Here is a 25,365-nt window from a genome sequence, read left to right as displayed (position 1 = left end):
AAGCTTCTTTTGTCACATTATACTTTTCATCCTGAGATTCCCTCAATATCCTAAATAGCTTTTTGAATTTGTATATATTAAGGTTTACTTTGCATGAGGTTAAGTTCTAAAGGTTTTGATAAATGCCTACTTTCTTATATGCACTATTACAGTATTGTACAGAATAATACCACCCTTAAAAGGCCCCCTCTGCTTTCCATATTCAACTCCCCTTCCTGATGTATGACAACCAATGTTTACTGTCTGGATATAATTGGAAGAAGCAAATGGAATGTAGCTTTTTTTTTTTTTTTCTTTTAACTGGCTTCTTTCACTTAGCAGTATGCATTTTAAAGTTCACCCATATCTTTTCATGGCTTGGTGGCTCAGTAATGTTTTATTGTATGGATGTACCACACTTAGTTCATCCATTCACCTATTGAAGGACTTTTTTTTACTGATTATGAATAAATCTGCTATAAACACTTGTGTGCAGGTTTTAGTATGGACATACATTTTCAAATCAGTAGAGTAAATTCCCTGGAACATGATGGCTAATTGTATGTTAAGACTATTTAATATTGAATGAAAGATCCTACTTTACTTTTTTATTTTTCTTTCTTTTCTTTTGGGGGCTGGGGTGGAAGCCTGTGGATTCCAATTTTCCAGCACCAATTTTTTTAAAAGACTGTCTTTTCCATTGAATTGCCATTGCTCCTTTTCCAAAGATAAGTGACTCTATTTGTGTGGATCTATTCCTGGGCCCTCTATTCTGTTCCATTGATCTATGTTTCTATTCATTTGCCAATACCATGGTGTCTTCATTATTGCAAGTCTTATAGTAAGTCTTGAAGTCTATCAGCATGTGTCCCTCAACTTTGTTCTTCAGTATTGTGTTGGCTATACTGGGTTGTTTGCCTTTCCATATAAATTTCAAAACCGTTTTTTCAATATCAGTGAAATAGCTTGCTGGTATTCCATTGAGATTGCATGGACTCTATCGATTAAGTTAAGAACTGACATCTTAACAATATTGACCCTTTTATTCCATGAACACAAGGTATCTATTTATATTTAGCCTATCTTGGTTTTCTCCATCAATGTTTTGTAGTTTTCAGTGTGTACGTCCTGTACTTGTTTGTTCATTTTATGTCTTTCATTTTTGGAGTGCTGTTGTAACTGGTATTTTTAAATTTTCAAATACCAAATTTTTACTCCTGGTATACATGAAAGTATCTATATTCACTTACTATTTCCAGGAGATTTTTTTTTATTCTTTAGGATTTTCTACATAGACAATAATGTCACTTATGAATAGAGTCAGTCTTATTTCTTGCTGTCTGTTCAACCCTTTATTTTCTTGTATTGTCTTATTGCATTAGGTAGAACTTTCAGTACAATATTGACTAACAGTAGCAAAAGGGGACATCTTTGATTTGTTTCTGATCTTAGCAGGAAAGCTTTCACTTTCCCACCGTTAAGTATGATATCAACCATAGGATTTAAAGATTTTTAAAAATCAAGTTGAGGAAGTTCTTTTCCACGCCTAGTTTGCTAAGGGTTTTGTTTTTGTTTTTGTTTTTGTTTTTGTTTTCTCCCATGCATGGTGTTATATTTTGTCACATGTTTTTTCTGCATCTATGGGCATGATAATATAATTTTTGTTTATTAGCCAGTTGATGTGTTAGAATACATTGATTATTGGACTGTTGATGTGTTGTAATACATTGATAGATTTTCTAATGTTGAACTAACCTTGTATATCTAACATAAATCCTGGTTGTGGTGCAGAGTTTTAGATTTGATTTGTAAATGTTTTGTTGAGGAGTTTTGCATTTGTGTTTATGAGAGTTAACAGTCTTTAATTTTCCTTTCTTGTGTTTTTGTCTGGTTTTAATATTACAATAATACTGTTCTCATAGCATGAGTTATGAAGTCTTTCATCTGTTTGTAATTCCTGGAAAATATTGTGGAGAATTGGTATAATTTTTTCCTTAGATGTTTATTGGTAAGTTTCTGGGCCTAGTGATTTTTTTTTTTTTTTTTTGGAAGATTGTTAATTATTGATTCAATCTATTTAGCAGGTAAAGGATTATTTGGGATGTCAGTTTCTGTTTGTATGAGTTTCAGTAGTTGTTGAAGTTTAAGGAATTGTTCCACTTCATTTGACTTGTCAAATTTATAAATATAGACTTATTCATATTATACTTGTATTAACGCTTTTTTTTTCTTTTTTTTTTTTTTTTTTTTTTTTGAGATGAAGTCTTGCGCTGTTGCCAGACTGGAGTGCAGTGGCGCGATCTTGGCTCACTGCAGCCTCCGCCTCCCAAGTTCAAGTGATTCCCTTGCCTTAGCCTCCTAAGTAGCTGGGACTACAGGCGTGCACCACCATGCCTGACTAATTTTTTGTATTTTGGTAGAGATGGGGTTTCACCATGTTGGCCAGGATTATTAGCTTTTTAAAGTCCTCGAAATCAGTATAAATGGCTCCTCTTTCATTTCTGACATTGGTAATTTGTGTCTTATTTTTCGTTGGCTAGCCTGTCTAGAGGTCTATCAATTTTACCAATTTCTCAAAGAACCAGCTTTTGACTTTGTTGATTTTTTCTTTTTTTTTTCTATTCTTTTCCTGTTGTTGATTTCATTGAACCCTTCTCTAATTTTTATTTTTATTTTTTCTTTTCTTCTGTTTGGTTTAGGCTTAAATTGCTGTTTCTCTGATTTTCTATGGTAGAAGCTTAGGTTATTGATTTTTGGATCTTCTTTTCTTATATATTTAATGGTATAAATTTTCCTCTATGCACTGATTTGGCTGCATCCCACAAATTTTATTGTTGTACTTTTATTTTCATGTAGCTCTTTCTTAAGTTATTCATATGTTGAGAAATTTTAAATAACTATTTTTTAAGTACTTTAGGAAAGTTTTGCCCCAGATTTTGAAAACTTTTAAGGACCAAGAGGCGTGGTTTGATTCCCACATTTGCCGATAAACTCTGCCATGTTTGGTAGGTGGAAGTCCCTCTATTTCATATTCTTTCTTAATTAATAATAGCCCAGGACTTGCAAGAGGTAACTTTCTCATTAGTCCACCGCACAGAAAAGCCAGATCAAAGTACCACATTGTTTTTTATTGATTCTCTATCATGTGGACTAGCAAAAGATTCACAACAGTATCCTATTAGTCTGCTTGCATGCTGCTAATAAAGACATACCTGAGACTGGGTAATTTATAAAGAAAAGAGAGGTTTAATGAGCTCACAGTTCCACAAGGCAGGGGAGGCCTCACAATCGTGGCAGAAAGTGAAGGAGGAGCAATTGCATTTCTTACCTGGTAGCAGGCAAGGGAGCATGTGCAGGGGAACTGCCTTTTGTAAAACCATCAGACCTCATGAGACTTATTCACTATCACAAGAACACAGAAAAGACCTGCCTGCATGATTCAGTTATGTCCCACCAGGTCCCTCCCATGACACATGGGAATTATGGGAGCTACAGTTCAACATGAGATTTGAGTGGGGACACAGCTAAACCATATCAGATACAAAACAAGACAAAACTGTCTTGGGAGATTAAGAAGCTTTAACTGATGGTTCTGCAATTCAGTGCCTACATCCTAATTTCCTCTGAGCCTGATTCTTCAATGTGCCTGAAATGCGCACTGACAACAGAGCAGTAAACAAGTCAGGCAAAAAACCCTGCGCTCAGAATTTAGATTCGGGTCAGGAGAGCCAATTAGTTTGTGCAAATTCGTGCCCTGCTGCTCAAACTTGGGTTCATGCACCAGCCACATTGACACCACTTTGGAATGTTAGAAATGCAGATTCTCAGGCCCCTCCTCTGAACTTCTGAATCAAAACTACACTTTAAGAGGATTCCTGAAAGATTCATGTGCATGTTAGAGTTTGCAGCATCTTACCCTAGATAATGTTAGATTGCGGTTATGCTGTGAAAAAGATGCTTGGGTTTGGAAGGATGGATCTACATTTAATAGACTTGTCTGGGAAAGCCTCTCAGAGGAGGCTGCCCTCGAGGGAGACTGAAAGGTAGAGGCTTATTCATCTAGACCCAGCCCTTTAGTCCCCTTCAATCCCCACCCCCAGAATGGGGACAACACCTGCCTATGTGCCATACATCATGAGCAGACAAGGAGCGTTTGGGGGTGAAGGCAAGAAACATAAGCCAAATAAAAGCTATCTCCCTTTTTTATTAAAAAAGAAAAACATCAAAATATAAGTGTTTTTAGTATTTAACTAAAATACCCCTGGCCTATGAAAGCGGAAATAAAATATAATGTACTATTCCAGAAGGTTCTGACTTCTGTCTTTGCCAAGAGTGTCTTTTGTCTTCAGAAAATAAATTGTTCCTGGAAAATTCTATTAGCTTTTGTAAATGGGGATGCAGAAAAATGATCAGTGAGTTTTAAATTTAAAAACTCCTGGGTAGATATTCTTTCTTGTTCTCTTACAGTAGGCTTTAAACTTTGATGGTGCAAGTTTCTCACTTTTCCCTCACTTGATCAATATAATTGAGATTTTTTCCTATTTATTGGAGCTGTCATGTTGTGGTCATAAATTATGCTGAGATATTAAATATGTCTTAGACACAAAATTGTAAGTAAATACAATACAGAGGAACTTTGATCTTATTTCCATATCATTAAACCACACTTTACCCATAAGCAAAGTGCATTTCTCATAACTTGTAAGAAATATCGTGCCTCACCATAGCACACATACTTAACATTCTTTTAAAAGCTACTCAGTTTGACATGAGTATTTGAATTATTCTATCACCAGGAAATTAGGGGACAGCAGAGTTGCAAATATCAATATATAAATGTGCAATTAGTAAGATTATAATTCTATTCTAAATGGCCATTCTGCCAATTAACATTTTTTTCAGGAGACTGGGCATCATATTGGAAAAATTTACCTAAGTTAAGATTGCCTGGGGGCATTGGTTAAGAAAAGGATAGAAAGCATAAGTTTGTGTCCAGAGGTAAATTATTACCTAGCAGCTGTTTCTATCAGTTACTTTGTTGCAATTAAGGTTTTGTAATAAATAATGCTGCTAATTTTATTCCTGTGGCATTAAAATGTGTGGGACTTATCAGTCTGGTAATTATGTAAATCCTAAAATAATTTATCCTTTTTAGTGTCTGGCACTCTGACCTTGTTGGAGGTTATTGAACCACTGCTTGATGAGTAAGTCAGTCAGTGTACCTTCTCATTCAGCAATCCCTGTATAACTAAGTGCAAGTCAACTCTTTGACAATACAGAAATTTATTGATTAAGCGGTTCTGTTAGTATATAGATTTAGGCCACAGTTGTACTTTGTTATTGTTAAAAACATGTCACTATCAGCCAGGCGCAGTGGCTCATGCCTGTAATCCCAACACTTTGGGAGGCCGAGGCAGGTGGATCAGCTGAGGTCAGGAGTTTGAGACCAGCCTGGCCAACATGGTAAAACCTGTCTCTACTAAAAATACAAAAATTAGCCAGGTGTGGTGTCAGGTGCCTGTAATCCCAGCTGTTCCAGAGGCTGAGGCAGGAGAATCACTTGAACCCAGGTGGTGGAGGTTGCAGTGAGCCAGGATCGCACCACTACACTCTAGCCTGGATGACAGAGTGAGACTCTGTCTCAGAAAAAAAAAAAGTCACTGTCATTACCATAATTACGAAAAACAATAGTAAAATGACAAAATAAATATTACTTCTAATTTTAAAAAATTCCCCTGGCAGATTAAAATCTCTACTAACAGGACTCCATCCAAACAATATTCTCAATTAGCTGGCTATTATTTTCTTTTTCTTTTATTTTTGTTTTTAATACATAAAGACCAAAAATATATTTACGAAAGGAATGTCCACAGAGCAGCATACAATTACTTCAGTCTGTTCCATATTCCATAGCCACAAAACTTCACAATTACTATTGAGGGGAAAATGTATTCTCTTGAAATCTTTCAAAATTTTATTTAGAATCAGGTGTTTAACAGGGACAGAAAAGCAGGCAAAGGCATTCTAGAACAGTTTTCAGCAAGAATTAAAACTAAAAAAAAAAAAGTACGAGGATACAAAATTAAATTTTTAAAAACACTGATTTCTCGGAATATTTGGACATTTTACCAAAATTATGTTATCGTGATTGTTGGCATGAATATTCAGAGTCAACTGCAAACTTAATTGAATTCTTATTCTGAGACAGCCTTCCTATATATAATGGCAAGGACCACACCAGAGTCATTATAATCAACATACGTATTCATTACCCTCCTGTGGTTAAACCCCTTGTACACAATTTTAAAAGCTTACAATGGCCTAGAAATGGTTCCGCAGGCTTTGCTGTGTCTTAAGGTCAACATCTCCCCAGTGTCTCGCCCATCCGTCACCTTCCTCAGTGAGATTGCATGGGAGAGATGCCACTTAATGGTTAAGTGGGAAAAGTTGTCTTCATCTAAAACTGAATGTAGGGAAAGTTGTTCTTTTCTGATACAAGCTTCTGATACCAGCTCTCATAAATCCATCAAGCATCCATTTAGTCTTTTACTGTGAAAGTGAAAGGAAACTATTTTTTAAGCAAATGATGTCTACTCAGTGCTCATGCCTCACAATGAATTTGTTCCAAGCTCCTTTTCCCTTTCAATTTTGTCTCAGAGAGTTATTAAGCTTTCACATAATTAAGCCATGATCCCCGTCTGGGCCCACAGTAAGACTTGTGCACTCTCCAGTTTCTCTTACAGAGTGTTTTGCTTTCATTCTTCCCTTCTAGAAAACATGCTTTACTAACAAGTGAAAGGCACTGATTGACAAGTGAAACAATATAAAGACAGGTTTTGATCAAAATGTTTGTCAGTCACTCTGTGAAAGCATAATTTATGTGGCAACATTTTTAGCTAATGAAATGAACAGTGTAAAGCTCTAGATAAAAATGGCTACTGTTGCTATGCCCATCAATGTTTTTTAGGACCCAATGAAAAAACCCAAGTAATTTTTGAAACATTAGGCCCATATTTTGGGACTGGTGAAATGATCTCTCTGCTAATATAGTATCAAATGGTAGTGTATTTTTTATTTTTGTTTTTCAATTTCCTTCAGTTAAAACAACTTTATACTTCAGAATATATTCTGACATATAGTCTTGAAACTACAGATTAAGTCTAGTCATCCTAAGACTTACAGGACAATACACTTAGGAATCACATTGCTCATTCCCAAACAGAAGTAAAACTGTCAGATAGCTTTTAGTCATATTTTTTAAAGTATAATTTGATTGTACATTGAATTTTTGAGGTTTAAACTCATCATTAGATGGAAGGCCACATGATTTTTTAATTTTTGTTCAATTTTCTTTCACACTATCTTAGCCATATCATTAGTTTTATGAAAATATAGCAGATATACTGACTGTCAAACAATTAGATGGTATGTCTAGTGTCAATTATATTGCCTCCAGAGTTAAATTCTACTCATTTCCATTTTTCATGTATCTTCTGATGTTAAAAAAATTCTTAATTCTAAGTGATACTCACTGCAATTTTAATGCAATACAGACAGACTCTTTGTTGCAGCATTAGTCTCTGCAATTCTATAGCAGTGCATTTTTGGTTATAGCAATTAATCCCCTTTGACTTGTATTATAGTATGTGTTCCAGGCTGTGAGTTATTCGAGTACAGGGATAGTCTCATCTGTCTTTGTTTCTCCTAGGACCTCTCGCAGAGGGAAGCACAGAGTAAGTGTTCAGTAAAAAAAAAAAAAAAGAAAAGAAAAGAAATTAATTGAATTTCCTGCAAAATGAATTAGTACATTAAATTCAGTCATTCTAGGTTCTAGCTGCATCCTCCCCTGCAAGCCCTTCTAACCATCTTTTGTTTAAAGAACAGCTAAAAACATCAGATCATACACTGGGTCAATAGTACAGTTTCATGTTTATGATAGAGGCTTTGAGATCAGGCACCCTGTGACAAATTGCAGCTGACCCACTTACTGAATAACTGGAGAATGTCCTCTCTGTTCCTTTGGGTCCCTCGTGGGTACCATGGCAGTGGTGACTGTAACAGTTTCACCTGGTTACTGTGAGTCCTAAATAGGGCAATTCATGGAAACTTCTTAGCACCGTGCATAGTATATTAGGTGGGACCTGTCAGTATTAGACATTTTTAATAAGAGAGCTTAAAACCACAGTTACCAAAGGCTAAGAATGGGCAGTTGAGGAAACTGATATGAGGACAGTTACCTGCTTGTGAGAGAGAGACCAGTTCAAATCAGTTGTGCTAAGTGTAGTCACTTGGAGAAATAGAGATTTAAAATGTGAAAGATGTATTTCCTATTTTTCAATAATACCTAAATTTATTTATGCCACTTGTCACACAGGGCTGTAATCATGCAGGATTATGATTTTTTTAACACTTTAGACCATAATGATCTAATTTCAATGTATATTTGGTAGGTGTTAAACCAGTAAATGATAGATAATTCAAATTATTAACATTAGTGCCTTAAAATCAGTCACTATTAAAACCTAATTATTGGTTGAGAGGGTCTATGTTAGTGGACATGGAACTATCCCCCCAAAATGGAAGATATTTGTTCAAATTAAAATTAGAACATGTAGTTCATATATTCTAAATGAACATGTGTGCCTCTGTAATAATAACTTTATTATCACCAAGTTACAGGATAGAATTTTAATTATGATCTTTATATCAGTAGAAGCCATGTATTTAGGATTAAAGACCTACTGCTTTAACTAGTCTAGTTAAAGACTATGGCTTGATACATTCTGGGCTCCAACTTTTATAAAAACCAGAGAATACTTCTAATAACACTTTTCTAATTTCATGGTTCAGTGCACAGTCAGTAAAGATTTAAATAATTCAGAAAGAAAGCCTATTCTCCTTCTTTATTAGAAGTTTGAGTCAGGCAAATTCTTTGACATTTAATAGGTTTTTAACCCTTTTAATAACTTTTTATAATGAAATTTATTGGCTGTTGTTTTAAAGAAAGCGTTATTATATTAGCATGAATAGCAGTCAGTAGTTTTTATGATTAGTTTTGAGACCTTGACCTTATGTGACTCAAAGTTTATAAAACCATAAATGAGTGAGTGATGTTAATATTAACTAAATTAGGTATACCTAGAAATATAGAGACTGGATATAACTACATCTATCCCATTATCTAACATGCTATAAAATATTGGCAGACAAATATTTGAATCTTGTAATTGTTTTAAAGGAGCTTAAGGTCACTTACAGAGTCAGACACTTTAAAATAGCTGAAAGACATTGTAATTTTCCTAGAATGATTTTTCCAAGTTATTAATACCATGCTCAAAAGGAGAGGATTTCCAGCCTTTTCCTATCTTGGTTTCATGCTATTTTAATGTTTTATAATGTATGATTTGAATGGATTATTGGATGATTTCCATAATAAAATACTAATGTAAAAATTGTACTTTTCTTCAAGTCTCCAATAAGTTGGGGCATACAAATATTCTGCACAGGGAAGCTGTCTGGCTCAAGTAGAATATAAGGTTTTAATTTTGCTTCTTAAGATGTATTTTTAAGCTGAATGTCGTGTGTATCTAATGATTTAAGTGCCTCTAAATGAAGTCAAATATCAGTGTTCTGAACTGATGTTAGGAAGTCAATATCCCACTTGACATCTCCATTTTTTGCAAGCATCCCATTAACATTCCAGTGGAAAAATATGAGAAAGCAACTTAAATTCCCAGGTTTAAATATGGTGTGAAGAAGCATTCTTGCTAACTTATGCTGCTATGAATACACGGAGGTAGTTCTAGTAAGTGATCCGCTACTCAGACGGCATGTCTCCCAGTACGTACCAATTGTCTTATTACTTAACCTACACTTCCAATCCATTCTTTTTATTTCAATGCACATAATCCTTTTAAAGTGTTCTAGAAATAAAGCACATTATTCAGTACCTTCTCTGGGCACATCAAAACAAAGGAGACGTGAGCAAACATTAGCATGTTTGATGCACTTTTAGTATAAAATCATAGCCCCTTGTGAACAAAACACTGCCTACACTTTGTAGCACAGATGCGAAAGTCATGATCCATACAAATACAAATAAAAGGCTTCATTGATTCTAATCATAGGTAGACCTAGAGCACATTCATAAACTCCCCTTACCAGACATGTAATTTGTAGGAACTGCTAATTCAGATGTTTTGGGAACCAGAGGGTGGACCACATGGTCCCCAGAGCTCTTTTAGACAGGACGGACCCTGTAGTCCATGAGCCTCTCATGTCCTGCCATTATCTGCAATTATGAGAGATGCTCCTTGTCAAGTAAAAGTAAACTTTGCCCGTTGCCCATTTGCACATTTCCTTTATTTTTGCTGGGCAGGGAAGCCCTTTTCAGGGCTCACTGAAGCACGGTGTGTCCAACTTGGTAATATTGACGTTGATAGTTTAAGATTCACAGCAGGAGAAAAATGGCATTGGCATGAAGCAATCAGAAACAAGGTGGCTCAATCTGAGTAAAGAACATCTTTCCAACTGTGCAGTTACAAGGCAACGCTATACCTCATAACCTCCCGGCTGAAGTTGTGATCCAAAGGAGAGATTATATGTACATAGTTGATGGAAAAGAATGCTGTCCTCTGAACTGGAATACCTTTTTATACATTAAAATGTTTTTGAACTTTGTATCTACCAGTTAGCCTATTAGCCTTGATCAGGGAGCTATTAAAACCCAGGTTATAAGTTCAACCTTTATCTGTGCTGTTGACTTTCTCTCAGTGAAACCCTGTGCTCTGTGACTATAAGCTGCCCTGCTTATCCCAGGGAAGGTCCCCATAGATACAAGCCTTTGGCTGCCAGAATGTTTGGTCATTATTATGTCAGTGGCTCACCAGGGACCAGAACTGGTCAGGGAAAGCAACTCAAGGATAATAACCAAAGAGAGCCATCAGCATGAGCAGCAATCACAAAAATGAATTCATTTGTGATAAAACACATTCATAGTCCTTATCTTAGTTAATCCTCACAGTCATGTTTTAAGGAAGCATTTAAGGTCAGTATGCTCCTCTCCTATTTGTCTCCTTAAAACATATCACTGTCCTAGAATATTTATTGTGTTGTCTGCCTCTTCCACTAGGAAGTGAGCTGCATCAGGGCACAATTTCCGACTACATGGTCACCACTGTAGACCAGGTACCTAAGACAGTGCCTGGCATATAGCAGGCACTCAATAAATATTTGTTGGTGAAAAATTATCCTCTTTTTACGAGGTGAAAAATGGGGGTTAAAGAAGTTGAAAGTAAGACAACTCATTAGAAACAGTGGCAGCTAGGTGTCATGAACAGGGCTGCCTCCACAATAGCACACGGCCTCCCTCTCCTCTAGGGAAAGGGAAAAAAATCCAATTAAATGGAGTAAAATTGCTTTTCCAGTTGTTTATAAATATAAATCCAGATGCATACACTAGGGCAACTAAGACATTTCTTTCTGGATCTGCTGGATGTGGCAGCAATTGAAGTGGGGTTCTGCAGAGGAGGCCAGGCAAGGGCACTGAGGGCGTTAAGAGGTTCAGGGTCCACTTTCTCTCTGTCCCTTGCTGCTCTTCAATATCTGATCTTTGGTTCATCCCTGGGAGAGGAAGTACAAACAAGCAAACACCAAAACTGGTGACATGGTTTTTAGCCAGTGTGATTTTTAGCCATCACTTTTAAGACTCATCAGTGATGTTTTCGTCTGAACCCACCAAATTCCTTGAGTAATAAGGGGCCCATTCATGGAAGAAGCCACAATGGAGAGACCACAGTGTGAAGGAGTGTGATGGTCAGGTAATGTAGAAGTCGGGCAGTGTGAGCACTGGTTTCTGAGGCAGTTTTAATCTTCCCTGAAGGTGGTGGTTCTAGAGAGTGCTATGGCTGTCCATTTGGCAACTATCTAATAAATTATGCTCAGAGTTCTTACTTTCCTGTGATAAATTGTTTCATAATGACGAATTACCCTAACTAAACTGCAAGTATTCTGTTGTAGCATACTGTAAAGAAAGCTGAACCCTCCTTGTTGCTATTGTCTTTTGAAAGAAAAGCAAAAATTCCAAATATTAAATACAAAAATAGTTTTGTTTTTGGAAATGCAGAGTTGAAATCAAGTTATTCTAAATTAAAATACTGAGGATAAAAATACATTTTTATAAAAATGTCCAACCTTTCTTTTGAACCTCACTTGTCTCAGTCTTTAAAAATATAGCAAGTTCTGTTCATGTGTATTTTTCCAAATTTTCCCTCTTTCATTGTTAATTATCAGTGTTCAGTGCAACTAATTGAAGTCTAATGGCAAAAATCTTAACATAAAGTTTATTTAAAGTACACATTTCTAAATAATAAATAGATCACAAGAAGGGCACGTAAAAACGATTTATTTAATGTGTTTGGACAACAAATAATTAAGCTCTCTCTTGGAAATGCATTTAGGAAAATAATAAATAAATTTTGATTATTAAATTTCCCCACACATTTATTCTGGTGTATACATTTACATATTAATTGAATCCCTGGCAAAAATATGTGATCAAATTGGGGACTTAAATAATATCAACATTTACATTCTTCTCATAGACTCTTAGAGTGCATTATTCCTAAGAAAAATGAAACCGCTTTGCCTTCCTGCCCTAATTAATCATGCAGGCCTGCATGGACAACCAAGAGCAAGGCTCCGAAGTTTTTCTTTAGGTGCTAAGAACAGTGTGTGTTTGATAGTGTGTATAAAAGGAACCAAGAGGAAGCACTTGTCACAGCTAAAGCCAGCAGGATCTCCTTATTGCCCTGGGGAAAGCACTCCACACAGCTCAGGATGTCAAATGCTGACAGACAGGGGTAAATGGACGGGCTTCAGAGATTCCTCACGTTCTCCTGCTCCTGCTGCAACTGGCAGCCTTCCAGGCCTTGCCTGCAAAGACCACAGAAAGCAGCAGCTGGTGAGCCACATTAGCAAATAAGGCCTCAGGGCTACCCATGTTCCAGCGCTCTGTGCACCAACTGCTGTTCACTCTAACAGCTGGATCAGAGCAGAGCCAGCCGAGGCGGTGGTGCAGTTTTATGTGTACAACTGTTTTGATATAGATTGTCTGCTAGAGGCAGAGATAATGATAGCTTTCAAGGCTGGCATGTTGAATGGGGAAGGATGCAGATATTTGAAGGAGGAATACAGACTCTGGAAGGATTGTGAAGCACACAGAGTTTTAAACACTGAAAGGCAGGCCCTCCGTCATTCTGGTGCCATTTAAGTATGTGATTTTAACACCATTTCATCACTAACATGACTAATGTTATTCCAAGGATTTTTTTTTCCCCTATTCCAGTTACACCAAAATCTTACTCATTTTTTAAAAATAATAACCTGAGATGAGCAACAAGGTTTTTCTTTCTTCTTTTCCTTTTCAAAGAAAATCCAAGGGACCAGTCATGGTGGCTCACACCTGTAATCCCAACACTTTGGGAAGCCAAGGTGGGTGGATCACCTGAGGTCAAGAGTTCGAGACCAGCCTGACCAACATGGTGAAACCGCGTCTTTACTAAAAAATACAACAATTAGCTAGGTGTGGTGGCACATGCCTGTAATCCCAACTACTCAAGAGGCTGAGGCAGGAGAATTGCTTGAACCTGGGAGGCAGAGGTTGCAGTGAGCCAATGTTGTGCAATTGCACTCCAGCCTGTGCGACAGAGTAAGAGTCCATGTCAAAGAAGAAAAAAAAGAAAGAAAATCAAAGAAAATAAAGTGAAAACATATGCTGAAATATGTAGCTATTATTGTGCCTCATGTTTCCACCTTGAGCTCTGTCCTCAACATGGCACTCTTCAGCTCTCAATAACCATTCAAGGGGAGAAAGGAACATGGCCTTAGCATCAAGGCAGGTCATGTGGGACAATACATGACTTCTGCTTTGGCTTCCTAATTGATTTTAATGGAACTTTTGTTTTGCATTAATTGGAAAAATTGAAATTTCCTCTTCATCATTATAATACCCCTTCATTATTTTAATTGACATTGGTCATCAACAGCATTTTTAGGAAACAGATCTGATTTCCAAAAAAGTGAAATCTAGCACCCATTTTCAAATGGACAGAGTTTTGCAAATGGTGAGATAAATATTAAGAGCCACTCAACACTAAAATGCCAGTGACATGCAGGACATTTTGCCAAGAAAATATGAAGCTCATTAGGCTTGAAAATAAACAAAATGAGAAACACATACATGAGAAATTACCTTTGAGACATTTGAGCCCTAGAATTTAGCAAATGAAGTTCCCAAAAGATCAAGGATTTATGACAATTACTTCTGTGAAACTGGCATCATCAATCCTAATTGTACCAGACCTAAACAACTATTCAGTGTAACTCAAGAAATATGTATTGAGTTCCTACTACGTGCCAAGATCTGTTCTAGATACTAGGGCTATAATGGTGAACAAAATAAATTCTCTCCCAGCTTTTTTTTTTTTTTTGAGACGGAGTTTTTGCTCTTGTTGCCCAGGCTGGAGTGCAATGACGCGATCTCAGCTCACCACAATCTCCTAGGGTGTATCAGTTAGGATTATGTTGGGCTGCCTGTAACAGAAAACCCCAAATGGCAGTGATTCTACAATGACAGACATTTACTTCCCTTTCACTCCCACTGTAAGTAGGTTGTCCAAGTTCCAGAATAATCACACCCTCAGGTTCCTTTCTTGTGCCTTCAGCGTCCTTATGGTGCCATGTCTTGGTCCAAGACATTTTACCTAGCTCTCTCCATCATCTCCACGTTTTTGCCAGCAGGAACTAGAAAAAAACAAAGGAAGGTGAGCCCCTCCCTTCAATGAGACTTCTTGCAAGCACCACACAAGGATTCCACTTACATTTCATTGTCACAGGGCCATGCATAGCTGCAAAGGAAGCTACAAATGCCCTCCTTGAGCCAGCTAGAGGGGCCCATTTTTCACCACAAAAGGAAAATGAGTGTAGGAGGGTAGCTTGAAGTTTCTGCCACTAAGGGAAACGGACATTAATCAAATCTTTTCATCTTGTGACTAAGAAGTTCCCAGGAAAAAAGAAAAATCAGACTGGTTAAAGTCAGTTTATACTGATGAATTCATTCCCTTAGTTACATACTGACACAGCAAATATTTTTGAATATTTAGAATACCATTTAACTAAAAGATATCTCAAGAGGGATTGAAAAATGCATTAGTCATGAACTAATCAAGGAGATTACTATCTAGAAGGTAGATACAATACACATTAGAGAAATAAATTTTAAAGTGGTATCCCATAAAGAAAGTATAAACAAAATGCTTTGTCAGTTCAGAATCAGAAGGTTCTTGGAACTTTATAGGTAAGCTGACTTTTGAACTTGACTTTAACATATATTTAGGGTTTGGATATATGAAGATGGTAAAGGCATCATGGAATTGTGGGAAAAGTACAAGTATGTAAAAAAAGTATATTTCATTTTTACTTCAGTCTTTGCTAATAGAAAGATGTGAGATCATTTAACCTCTCTGTGGGCTTGTGCAAAGCAGCTCTTCCTACATGGCTCCCTCAAAGGGAAGTTATAAGGATCAATAAGTAAAAGTACTGGGCAAACCACAAATCACTGAGCAAAGTATGGGGGTTTTTCCCCTCTTTTTAACAACTTTAAACAGCAAATTCTCGGAAAAATGGTAATTGAATAATGACAGAGCAGCGTAAACAAAGACACATGATTAAGGGAGAGAGATTTAGGTAAAAAAGAAGCAATTAATTGGGTTTGACTGAACAATAGAGTAGATGAAGGATGGTTATAGGGCGTGAGTTTCGTTTGGAAGGTTTCGTGTCATGCTAAAAAGTTTGGATTTAATTTGGGGGACAGATGTCATTGGAGAATTGTTGAGCCCATGGCTCATGAAGATTAATTTTGTACCACTCTTTGGGGTAGATGGAAAGAGACCGATTTTAGTTAAGCAGCTATTGCAAGTGAGAAGGTAATGAAGGCCTAGATAGATGAATGGGTGTGGAAATGGGTGGAAGGGCAGATGGAAATAATTGATGTTTTAGGGTGAACCCAACAGAACTCACAAGAGTTTGGTAGAAAAGGAAAGAGTCAAAAATGACGGCAACATTTTGAGTAGAGGTGACAAGGAAGATGAAGGTGTCAGCAGATATTGGTCAGACAGAAAAAAAATAGAAAACTTCGTTCACATTTCTAGCAAGAATGATGTTCAAGTAGTAATGGTCTCACAAGCAGTTGCAGAATTAGGCTTGGAATTTAGGTCAGAATTGTACATTTTAGTTTCGAACATTTCCCATTAATAAAACTGTGGCAAATTTTATCTGGGTGGAAGAAATGTGACTCAGAATAACATGTTAAGGAATCACTTAGAGATGGGGTGTTGTTGAAAAAAGAGAAGTCAGTGAAGGAGTTGAGAAGAATCAGAACAACCGTTGCAATTCAGCATGACTTAAGTGAATTGTTCAAAATATATTTAAAATATTGGTGATTAACAGGAAATAATATTCTGCTACTTCAGGTTTTGTATTTGACATGATGTAGCTGTAGTCAATCAATACCTTTACAGCAAGAAACCAATAATCAAAACATTAGCTTATTTGCATGATCTAAATAATTATTCATATTTTCAGTAATCAAACTTTATCGAGTTTAATTTTCCCCATATTATACATTAGGCAGTGATTAATACTGAAATGCCTTTCAGGAAAATAAGGTAAATGGAAATACTCCTCCTAATTCAGAAATGTTGCCGTGGATGTTAAGATCCCACTGTTTGTAAGTGCATCTGAGGACTGAAGATACAGATATGCTCCCTCATTTGTGCTTGCCATGCTCCACACAGGAAAAGTGTGCTTTGAGTTGGTATTCAAGCTGTCTGCCTGACCTAACACCACTGGTGACAGGATACGTTGAACTAATGGTGAGACTGTGGAACGAGAGGTACCTTCTTGAGTACTTCACCTTCCTTTCCCAAATTGATACTTCACTCTTCCATAGCCACACCCACCTTCTTTTCCTTCTAGTGCAAGGGTGGGAATGCAGATTTTAGTGCCCAGAGATCTACCCACTACACAAATTAACATGAGAAAACATCTTCGAAGATTGCAAGACAGTGGAGGAGAGAAGGTGTGATAAAGTGAAGATTGCTTCAAGCTTTTGGAACACTTTTAGTTGTAGTCATAAATCTGGAACTCCATATGAAAATTAATTTAGAAACCATCCTCTCTGATACATTAAAACCACAAGATTTCTGAAAGGATGAGAAGAAATGGGCTCAAAACAGATATGTTACAGACTGTATGTGTTTTGTAACTTGGGATTTATGTGAAGGAGAAATAAAGATAGCAATTAGTTACATACTTTTAGAAAGATCATTTAGTTGAAGTATGATTTTGCTAGTAAATGCTTTTCATTTACAAGGCTATAAAACATATAAGTTGGAATATGCACAGTAGTGCTTTATTTGGTGCAGGGTTGGGAAAGAAGACTGCCCATTGTAGGATAGTGTCCACTTACGGGTATCCATTACTCTGTGCCCATAATGGGAGCTGTTCTACATGCTAAAGGTCTAAAAACATGTAGGACTTGAGGACTTTTGAGAGTAGGACTGAAAAGAAATTTAGTATACACTGTCTCTTCTGTGTAGTTTCAAAAGTCAGTCCTAATTTTTATGGTACTCTCTGTCCTTGGCACAACTTTAAGGATATCTGTGAAAGCTAGTATTACTTCATAAAGAAGATCAGATTGTAGAAGTTACATGTACATCTAAGAAGAGGCAACAACCATTTTAGTAAATGTGACTGAAGGCAACATGAATGGGCTAGATAAAACCATTATTGATTTGGGTAGACAACATTTGAAAAGGTATTTTTAATTATCTTTAACTGTAATATTTTTTATGGAATATGTAAAATGTTGAATCAGCTGCTTAATACAGTGGGAAGTATCAAAGACTGGAATTAGGAGAGGTGGGTTTTATCTTTGGTTTCGGTCAAGTCATTTGATCTCTTTGGGTTTTACTCCTTCATTTATTCATTTATAATTATTTATATCCTTATTCCACAAACATTCAACAAGCTTGCACTACTATCATCACCCCTCCCAGTGTTCCTCTTCCATAGACCGACTGTCACCAAGAGCCTTTGCAGCTCTTTCATGTACCATTGAATAGTAAAAGCTGCTTTATGAGGGACATCACAGAAGGGAGAATCCTGAACTACTTTTGAAGGATTGGAGGAATACAGTTTGGATAATGGAAAAAATGTTGGTTCAGACTTAGAAAAGGCAGGTACAAATCATGAGGCCAGCTGGAGGTCTAGGATACCTTGAACTGTGCCTGAAGACTGAGAAGTAACCAAAGTTGGAAAGGAGCTAAAGGAGTGAAATTGACTAATAAGAGACCTCATGGTGGAGGCAATAAATGTGTACCAGAGAAGAACACAGGGCACATATGGGGACTCTGGACAGCCTCAGTTTTAGTTTTAGGTGAATCTAACTAGATTGGTAAAATGACTAGAGGGAAAATGGTAGAAAATGATTTTATTATCATAAAAACAAAAACAAGAACTTATGACTAGGTTACTTAATTTGCCTTCACAATATTTTCATGTCACAACAACATTTGCAGACAGGTCATTGCCAAACATCTGACACTTTGTAGGATTTTCATTTCTAATGAAACAATAAGATAACATTATTACTTTTTCGCTTCCAACGTGTAACTTTAACCATAGATCTTTTTCCCCCACAGTCTTCTTGTTTTTCTCTCTTGTTTTGTGTGTTCTCTACCTGCCTGAATTCCTCAACCCCCCTTGGGATGAAAAAACTGAGCTGCTCCTATAAGCACCATGAAATATTCTCCATTATTTTAAGTTTGAAAATGCCAGAGAAATGTTAAGTGAAATTCTCCATACTCCTCTTATACAACACATTTGACCTCTAGATACCTTAAGAGCTTCATCCTCCAATGCTTTTAATTCTAATCTTTGCAGAGACAAAATTCATTGCTTGAATTACAAGAGTGAGTCTTATTAAGGCTAAAAACCAGTGACTCAGATAGCATAATGGATTAATATGTTGACCTTGCAATTTTAGAGCTTTACTTTCAAGTCTGACTGTGTAGTCATTTCAATAGTCAGTCAATTGGTTAATACCAGCCTATCAGTGTTTTGAATCTGGTAGTTAGGAGATCATTTTGGCTAGTAATACCCTGTAAAACTTTAAACTGAGTACAAGAGTACACTTATTAACTCCCAAAGCCTTTCTTAAATGATCAAGATAAAACAAACAGGGTTTAATGAATTGCTGTGAATGTTGTAATCACTAATAATTGAATAATTTTGACAGACACTCTAATGAGCATCAGCATCTTGAAATTTACATTATATAAATATGATCATGATATAATATACAAATACATACATAAATAATATATTTCTATATTTCACTAGCATAGAAAGACTGTAAATCTAATTAATCACATCTCAAGTAATGAAGTATGATGCTAACTGAATTCTCAAATTCTATTCTTTTGGTAGTCTTATGCTATCCTCTAGGGTGATACATACTTTTAGGATTATTTTACCCCGATAAAATAAATGTGTCTGTGACTCAGCAGAACATCTGGAAATCTAAAGAATTATTACTTTTTTGCCCAAAACATGTTTTGAAAATTACTCCTTTCCTATTTATTTATTTATTTATTTATTTATTTATTTATTGTAGATGCCAGATATACGAAACCCAGAAGGAGCTCAATACAGTTCCCATCCTCAGATGGCAGCCATGAGACCAAGGGGCCAGCCTGCAGACATCAGGCAGCAGCCAGGAATGATGCCACATGGCCAGCTGACTACCATCAACCAGTCACAGCTAAGTGCTCAACTTGGTTTGAATATGGGAGGAAGCAATGTTCCCCACAACTCACCATCTCCGCCTGGAAGCAAGTCTGCAACTCCTTCACCATCCAGTTCAGTGCATGAAGATGAAGGCGATGATACCTCTAAGGTATGAATAAGTTATTTTTAGGACCTATAGGAGACCATTCTTAGGTACCTTCTTTGACCTGTGCTGGGTACAAGTTTATATCGTCCAAGTGAAACATTGGTGAGACACCTGCTTTGTTAATGAATCATGAGGTTACAAACAAACTGGATTAAACCATCTTCTTGTCCAATTACACTTTAAAGTCCCTGAGAAATCCTTTAAATATAGATGTGTTAAGCATAAAAGTTGTTTGCGCCTACAAAAGTTCGGGCCTGTATAGTCAATGTACCATTTTAAGAAGGCAGTATACTGGGGTACAATGAAAGGTGTGTGTGTGTGTGTGTGTGTGTGAGAGAGAGAGAGAGAGAGAGAGAGAGAGAGAGAGAGAGAGAGAGAGAGGAGATGTTTGGTGATGATGTTAGATGAAACCTTTGTGGCCACCTGACCCAACCATTTCAAATTGAGGATGTGGAAAGTAAGTGCCAGGGATACTAGATGACTCCATTCCTGGTTGATTCATTGCATATCTTTTGTTAACTCCTTGCCAATATGGTTATTTGTGTGTCTGTCACTAGCAGAGTCATTCTTTTAAGTTATCTGAATAAGAAGATGGGTTTTATGTCAGCCACCTTTTTTTCTTTTTACCATTGTGAGAATTTTGTTTTTGGAAAATTAAACTATAAACATGCTACCAAAAGCAGCACTGTGCAATCCTGATATACATGGTTAACTTTCTAGTAACTCTGCTAATTTTTTTCAGTCCAGATAAATAGTGATTCATCAATTTATGTAGCCTGATCACAAAGATAAGATAGCTGCATTGACTATATTTTCCTATTGTTTTGTATTCTTGATGTTCTGGCATTTGGAGCCTTAATCCTGGAAATTCAGAGCTAGCTAATTTTTAGAGATTGCTCCTGCTAGCCCCCTTTCTGTATACATGCCAACAATTCACAGCTGCATCCCAAACATCTCCTTTAAAAACTCTCACATACCAAGCCAGTGTTCCCTCTGCCCTACATCACCCCTAGGCCAAGTGTCAGACAATTAGGGATCACTCCTTATAGCCCATAGCCCACCAAAGTAATTCAAACTATCCAGTCCTAGGCTTACTCAGCATGCCAGCCTGCCTTGCCCATTCCTGCCCACAAAATCCCCAGTAAAGGCTCTGGGCATGCTCTGTCTTCTCCCTCTTTCTGTCTCCTAACCAACCTGCGTAGTTCCCTATGTGGCCCTGTGTGCTATGCTGTGCTGTGCCTCCTCTTTTCAGGGATCTATGAGTGGAAACTTCTTCCTCACAATCATCATTTCCTTGTCTTCTGTCTTACCATACCTGACTGAAACAAATCCCAAGTACGTTTTAGAACAGCTGCAGAACCTAACACTGCCCAAGCCAGTCCCTCCATCCTTACCATCTCTCCCTGTTGTCAGTGAGTCAGCCTCTCATGAGTTAGGTGAAACGGCAGGAGGAATCTAATTGATATTCATAAATAATTGACTGGGCTGCTGAAAGCCTTGCCTTTAGCTGACCATTTCCAGGGCAATAATTTTCTTCAGAAAATACAGGTTATTCCAATGGCTCCAGGTACTCATTGGCTGTTAGATTACACCTAATGGCCAATGAGTACCTGAACCCAAATGTGAACACCAATAATTTGTTTGTGGACAGTGATTTAGATGTTGATTATGCATGAATAATTCAAGTCAATTTGCTAAACACAGATGATATGTACTTTATTGTAACGGGAAAAATTAATGTACTGCTCATAGTAAAGATCAATTTGTGTATCTGGATTGTGTCTTTATCAGTATTCATTCCTGACATTTCAGGAAATTAAATGCAAAATTAGTAACATCCTCTGACAGTAAATTGTATACTGCATTATTCCTAATTACAATAACATTTTTCACAGTCTTCCACTTGTATGAGTAGAAGAGTAGGTAAAAATCTGAAATTCATTAACATTCATGGGTTCTGCCATTTGCTATTAACCTGTTAGGTCCATATTTGATAATTGTGCTAAAGCATGAATTTACATGTTTCCATACTGATATGAAACTTTGCCAGTGGGTGTCCTCTCCAATCATTCAATATCCACATCTTGAAATAATTTATAATTCTTCATTAGTGGACTGTGTAAGCATTGCATAGTAAAATTCATATTCTATAATGATAGATTATTGAATTATCGATGCATGAAAGTTTAGGGATTGATTTCTAAGACTGCATCCATTAAAATGACTTTTCTATCTGCACAAACATTCACACAAAGTCATGTTAAGTTTAAATGTATTTTCCATCTCAAGAAAAGTCACCCTTCATTCCAATTCTATACACCGTTCTTCACGTTGTCTCCAATTCAAATCCTCCTATTCATTTATTTGAGTTACATTATTATATTTATTTAAGCTAGAAAAATCCTCTGATGAAAATGTTAAAGCATTCTTCATTACAGTTAGGGATTAAACTGGATTTTTTCCTTTACATATGAGTAGGATTTATGTGGAATGTTGTAGTGCAACAGCTCCAGTTAAATGTGAATAGCATTAAGTCAAAAAGATCATTTAAATCATTTCTAACAAGTGAACTAAAAAAGAATATTTAGTTCCACACCAGAAAAAGCTTTTAAAGCTTTCCTCTTAACACTTTGTGCTGTCTTTAAGCAATTACATATTGATTCCAGCTCATCTAATTGAACAATTAAATGAAATAAGTCTGTTTTGACAGAGAGGAATATTGTAAATACATCAGTAAAATAAATTATCACCTTATAAACACTACCCGTGATTTTGATTGCTAGGAAACTGTGTTGACAGCCTTAAGTCATAAATGAGACACAGTAAAGCATCAAAGAAACACAAACTTAGGCAGCTTGCGATTCTAAGCCTGTAATCCCGTATTTGTAATATAAGAGATACTTTAAGACACAAAAAGTATCTGGCATTACACGTATATTTTTGGCACAGTTTTCTCTTTAAGGAAATTATGGGTTAAGAATCACATTATATATTTTTCTATCCTTTTACTTTCTGCTTTTCTGTTGAAAATATCCATGTTTTATCTGACTGTCTCTTATAAATGTCATGTAGTTAAATGAGCTTTTACTTTAAAATGAAACCTTTACTACATTTACATTAATATAAATATGAAAATGGCTTATTTTTCTAAGTATGTTGCTTTCTGTTTATGCCACAAATATTTTATGTTTCCTTTTTTCCTCATCTTCTTTAAGATTGCTCTTATTTTTCTCATTACATTATTTCCCGTTTTGAGATTAGAGATTTTATATTCTTTCTCTTCTTTCAGTAGCTGTCCCTGGAATACAACTATATAAAAGTCTAAAATTTACCAATATCTTTACCTTCTTTCTTAGATTACTTTAACTCCATACACCTTCTGTTCAAGTTTTACTGGGGGCTGTTATTGTTGTTCATTCTAACTATAGTTTAATTGAATTCTGTAGCTGAATAAACTTCATGAAACACTATTTTAATTATTTTATGAAGTTATTTTTCCTTTGGATTTATTCACCTATATATTTCTTTCACCTGACATCTTTTTCTTTATGCCTTTAAAATGTTCTTTCATGAAGGTCTGCAGGTAACATGCTTACCTTAAAAAACACATTTGCTGGGTATAGAATTCTAGATTGACAATTATTTTCTTTCAGTATTTTGAAGATATTATATTATTCCACTGAATCCTTGTTTTCACTATTGCTTTTGAGAATTTACTATCTTACTGTCTTTCCTTTGAAAGTAACCTGACTTTACTCTCTGACTGCTTTTGAGATCTTCCCTTGTCTTTGGTGTCCTGCAGCTTCATGGTGATATGTATGGGTTTCTTTGCATGCATTCTGATTGTAATCATTTCTGTCTGTCAGCAATTTTGGGGAAATTTTCGTTCCTTATTTTTTTCAGATACTGCCTCTATCCCATTCTTGCTCCCTTCTTATGATGTTATTCTGAGGGGATGAATATTAGACTTTCTCCTTTCCACAACTTTTTCATATTTTCTATTTCCTTGCCCCTCTGTATTACATTCTGATTAACATATTTTCCAGTTCATAATTCTCTTTTCAGCTATACCTAATCTGAAATGGTCTATTGCAGTTTTAATCTCAAATATTTTATATTTTTAGTTTCATTTGGTTCCTTCTCAAATGAGTTTGGACTTCTTTTTTTAGTTGCTTGCTCTTTACCCATGTATTTAATCTCTTTTATTCTTTTAAGCATGTTAAACATATTTGTTTTATACCTTCTTTTGCTAATTTCAATACATGAAGTATTCTGAAGTCTGAATATGCTGGTTTTAATAGCTTGTTTCATTTTGCTTTTCGTACTTTTGAAATGAGAATTAATATGTATTAGAACTTTGTAAGAATTCTTTTAGAGCTTGTTTAAAAGTGATTTCTCTGGGGATGATTTATATTTGTTTCTGCCACATATTTTGAACCATTACAATCAAGAACCACACTTGGCCTGAATTTTTTAGACCACCCACAAAGTGTATGTTCAGGCTACAAATCTTGCAAATGCTGGCTTTTGTTTGTGAATGAACACAAGAGATTTTGTTCCACTCTTCATTTGTATCAAAGTTCCAGAGCAGCCATTCTTGCATGTTACAGTAGGTCACATACAAGGGAATGTTACTTCACCCTTGCACTGACAGTCTAATTCTTTTACCTCTTGATTTTAACAGGACCTCTCCCATTAAACATCTTGCTTTTGGTAAGGCATGGTGTTTGTCTTCTGTCTCTTGCACTCTTAACTCAAATTCACACGAGGTTCAACAGTATCTTCAATATGAAAGCTGCCTTTAATACGCTGCGTCTTCTCTGAGTTCGCTTAGTTTTTGCCTTTAAGAGTTTGTGACTAATTTGCTAGTTCATCAATGTATGTGCTCTGCCACACTAGACAGAAGCAGGAGGTTTTTTTCTCAAAGCAAATAGGATAAATCACTAGAGCAGCAATTAAATAAGCCTTTAGAGTAGGAGTTTTTATTTACCACTGCTCTGAAGACAAGAAGACTCCTGGAATAAAGTAGAAATGAGGAACAGACAGGTTTCTACAAATATTAAGTGAAATCAAACAGTGTTAGAACCAAATGTCACGTCACTTTATCTAACTAGCAGTGGGACAGAATACTTAAAACTAGGACTTGGAAGTCTGGTATTTTCATCATTGAACTGTACTTATATTGTAACTGTTCACTTTATATAGTATAATGTGTATGATACTTTTAAAGAATTTATTAGACCACAGCAATTAAACTAATGTATGCCTCTTATTTATTTAAAATAAAAGTATCCTATTTGTTAAGGCTGAGCCTAATAAACTAGTTCAGGAGAAAATGATAAAATTTAGTCAGCCAGTTAGTACCTGATTCC

At 36.1% G+C, this 25,365-nt stretch overlaps 1 protein-coding gene across 2 annotated transcripts in view; it reads left to right on the top strand.

Annotated features, from left to right (window-relative positions):
* Positions 1–25,365, top strand: part of TOX (thymocyte selection associated high mobility group box) — a 308,730-nt gene that overhangs the window by 244,420 nt on the left and 38,945 nt on the right. For both annotated transcript variants that reach the window (XM_008000714.3, XM_073018101.1), the window contains exon 4: positions 19,715–19,996. In XM_008000714.3, coding sequence (XP_007998905.1) covers positions 19,715–19,996 — 282 coding nt within the window. The remainder of the gene's footprint in view (positions 1–19,714; positions 19,997–25,365) is intronic.

This window comes from Chlorocebus sabaeus, chromosome 8 (genome assembly GCF_047675955.1).
Source record: "Chlorocebus sabaeus isolate Y175 chromosome 8, mChlSab1.0.hap1, whole genome shotgun sequence".
NCBI classification, from domain to species: domain Eukaryota; kingdom Metazoa; phylum Chordata; class Mammalia; order Primates; family Cercopithecidae; genus Chlorocebus; species Chlorocebus sabaeus.
The sequence above is the reverse complement of the archived record's forward strand: the minus strand, read 5'-3'. Positions and strand labels throughout refer to the sequence as shown.